Here is a 1,054-nt window from a genome sequence, read left to right as displayed (position 1 = left end):
GTGAGCAAAAATATATCACAAATATGAGCATAGTTTAAAGTTGCATGAATGTATACCATTAGATTGAATGAAGTATACAAATGTGTGCAGAAAAATAATTAATTGTAAATATGAAAATGATTTCTAAATATCTGTTACCATTAGATTTCAGAACGCAGTTTTATTTTAATTTGTCAGTTTTGCATAAACAGATTTTATTGATTGTTTTTGTGTGAGTTGAATATGTTAGCCAATTGTTTAGCTGGTAAACATTCACGCAGTGATAATTGTTGAAATAGTTTAATCATTTTTATTTGCTTCTGGAAATTGGAAATTTTATTTTTCAAATTTGTTAACAGTTTTGTTTCTTTTCAAAAATAAAAAAAGTTATTATTCACTATCGGCTTGCGTGAATTGTAATGATGAAATGGATTTTTGTCTTCTTGAACAAACGTTGTTTATGACGCACTTTGAATTTGAGCAGTTGAATTATTGATTATTATATAGTAAATGGGAAATTGACTGCTGCTCTAGGTATTCTATATATATATATATATATATATATATATATATATATATAATGGCGAATACATATTCAATCGAACAAATTTTAAAAATAAGTTTCAAATTATTGACTTTTCGAGTTGAAGTGCATACTGTAAACAAAAAAATGAAACAAATAAGCTTTAAAAAAGCTTTTTGTTCGCATATTATTATTGTTTGTACGAAAATGTTAATTTATTTTTTAATTGGATGTTGATTTTAAATGTGGTAAAATAGTATTTTGTTTTTTTTAATTGTTCATCAGATTACATCTGTTTATCCAGGTTTGAAGTGAAGCTGTGAAGGAAGAAAGCTGTTTGTTTTCAGTGTTATGTTGAAGAAAGTATATCAAATAAAATTCTCAGCAGTTTTTTTTAATTTGATTTTATTTTCATTTTGGTTTTATTTTTGATTGATTGTTATTGAAATTGGAAAATATTTAAATATTGTTCAATTACCTCATTCATGTTTTACAAACTGTTTACTTTATGAGAGCTGACTTTATCACTGATGTAGGTTTGTAATTTGTTAT

The 1,054-nt window shown here is 24.7% G+C and overlaps 1 protein-coding gene across 1 annotated transcript; it reads right to left on the bottom strand.

Moving 5' to 3' along the window:
* Nucleotides 1-194: 194 nt before the first annotated feature.
* Tsp_14909 (hypothetical protein) lies at nucleotides 195-989 on the bottom strand. Its single transcript, XM_003368142.1, has 2 exons — nucleotides 981-989; nucleotides 195-299 (listed from the first exon to the last, which is right to left on the bottom strand). Exons 1-2 carry the CDS (start codon nucleotides 987-989, stop codon nucleotides 195-197), a joined length of 114 nt encoding a protein of 37 aa, XP_003368190.1.
* Between the last annotated feature and the right edge of the window lie 65 nt (nucleotides 990-1,054).

This window comes from Trichinella spiralis, assembly GCF_000181795.1.
Source record: "Trichinella spiralis strain ISS 195 chromosome Unknown Scfld3013, whole genome shotgun sequence".
Lineage (NCBI taxonomy): Eukaryota > Metazoa > Nematoda > Enoplea > Trichinellida > Trichinellidae > Trichinella > Trichinella spiralis.
Note: the sequence above shows the minus strand (reverse complement) of the source record. Positions and strands in the feature narration are given on the sequence as shown.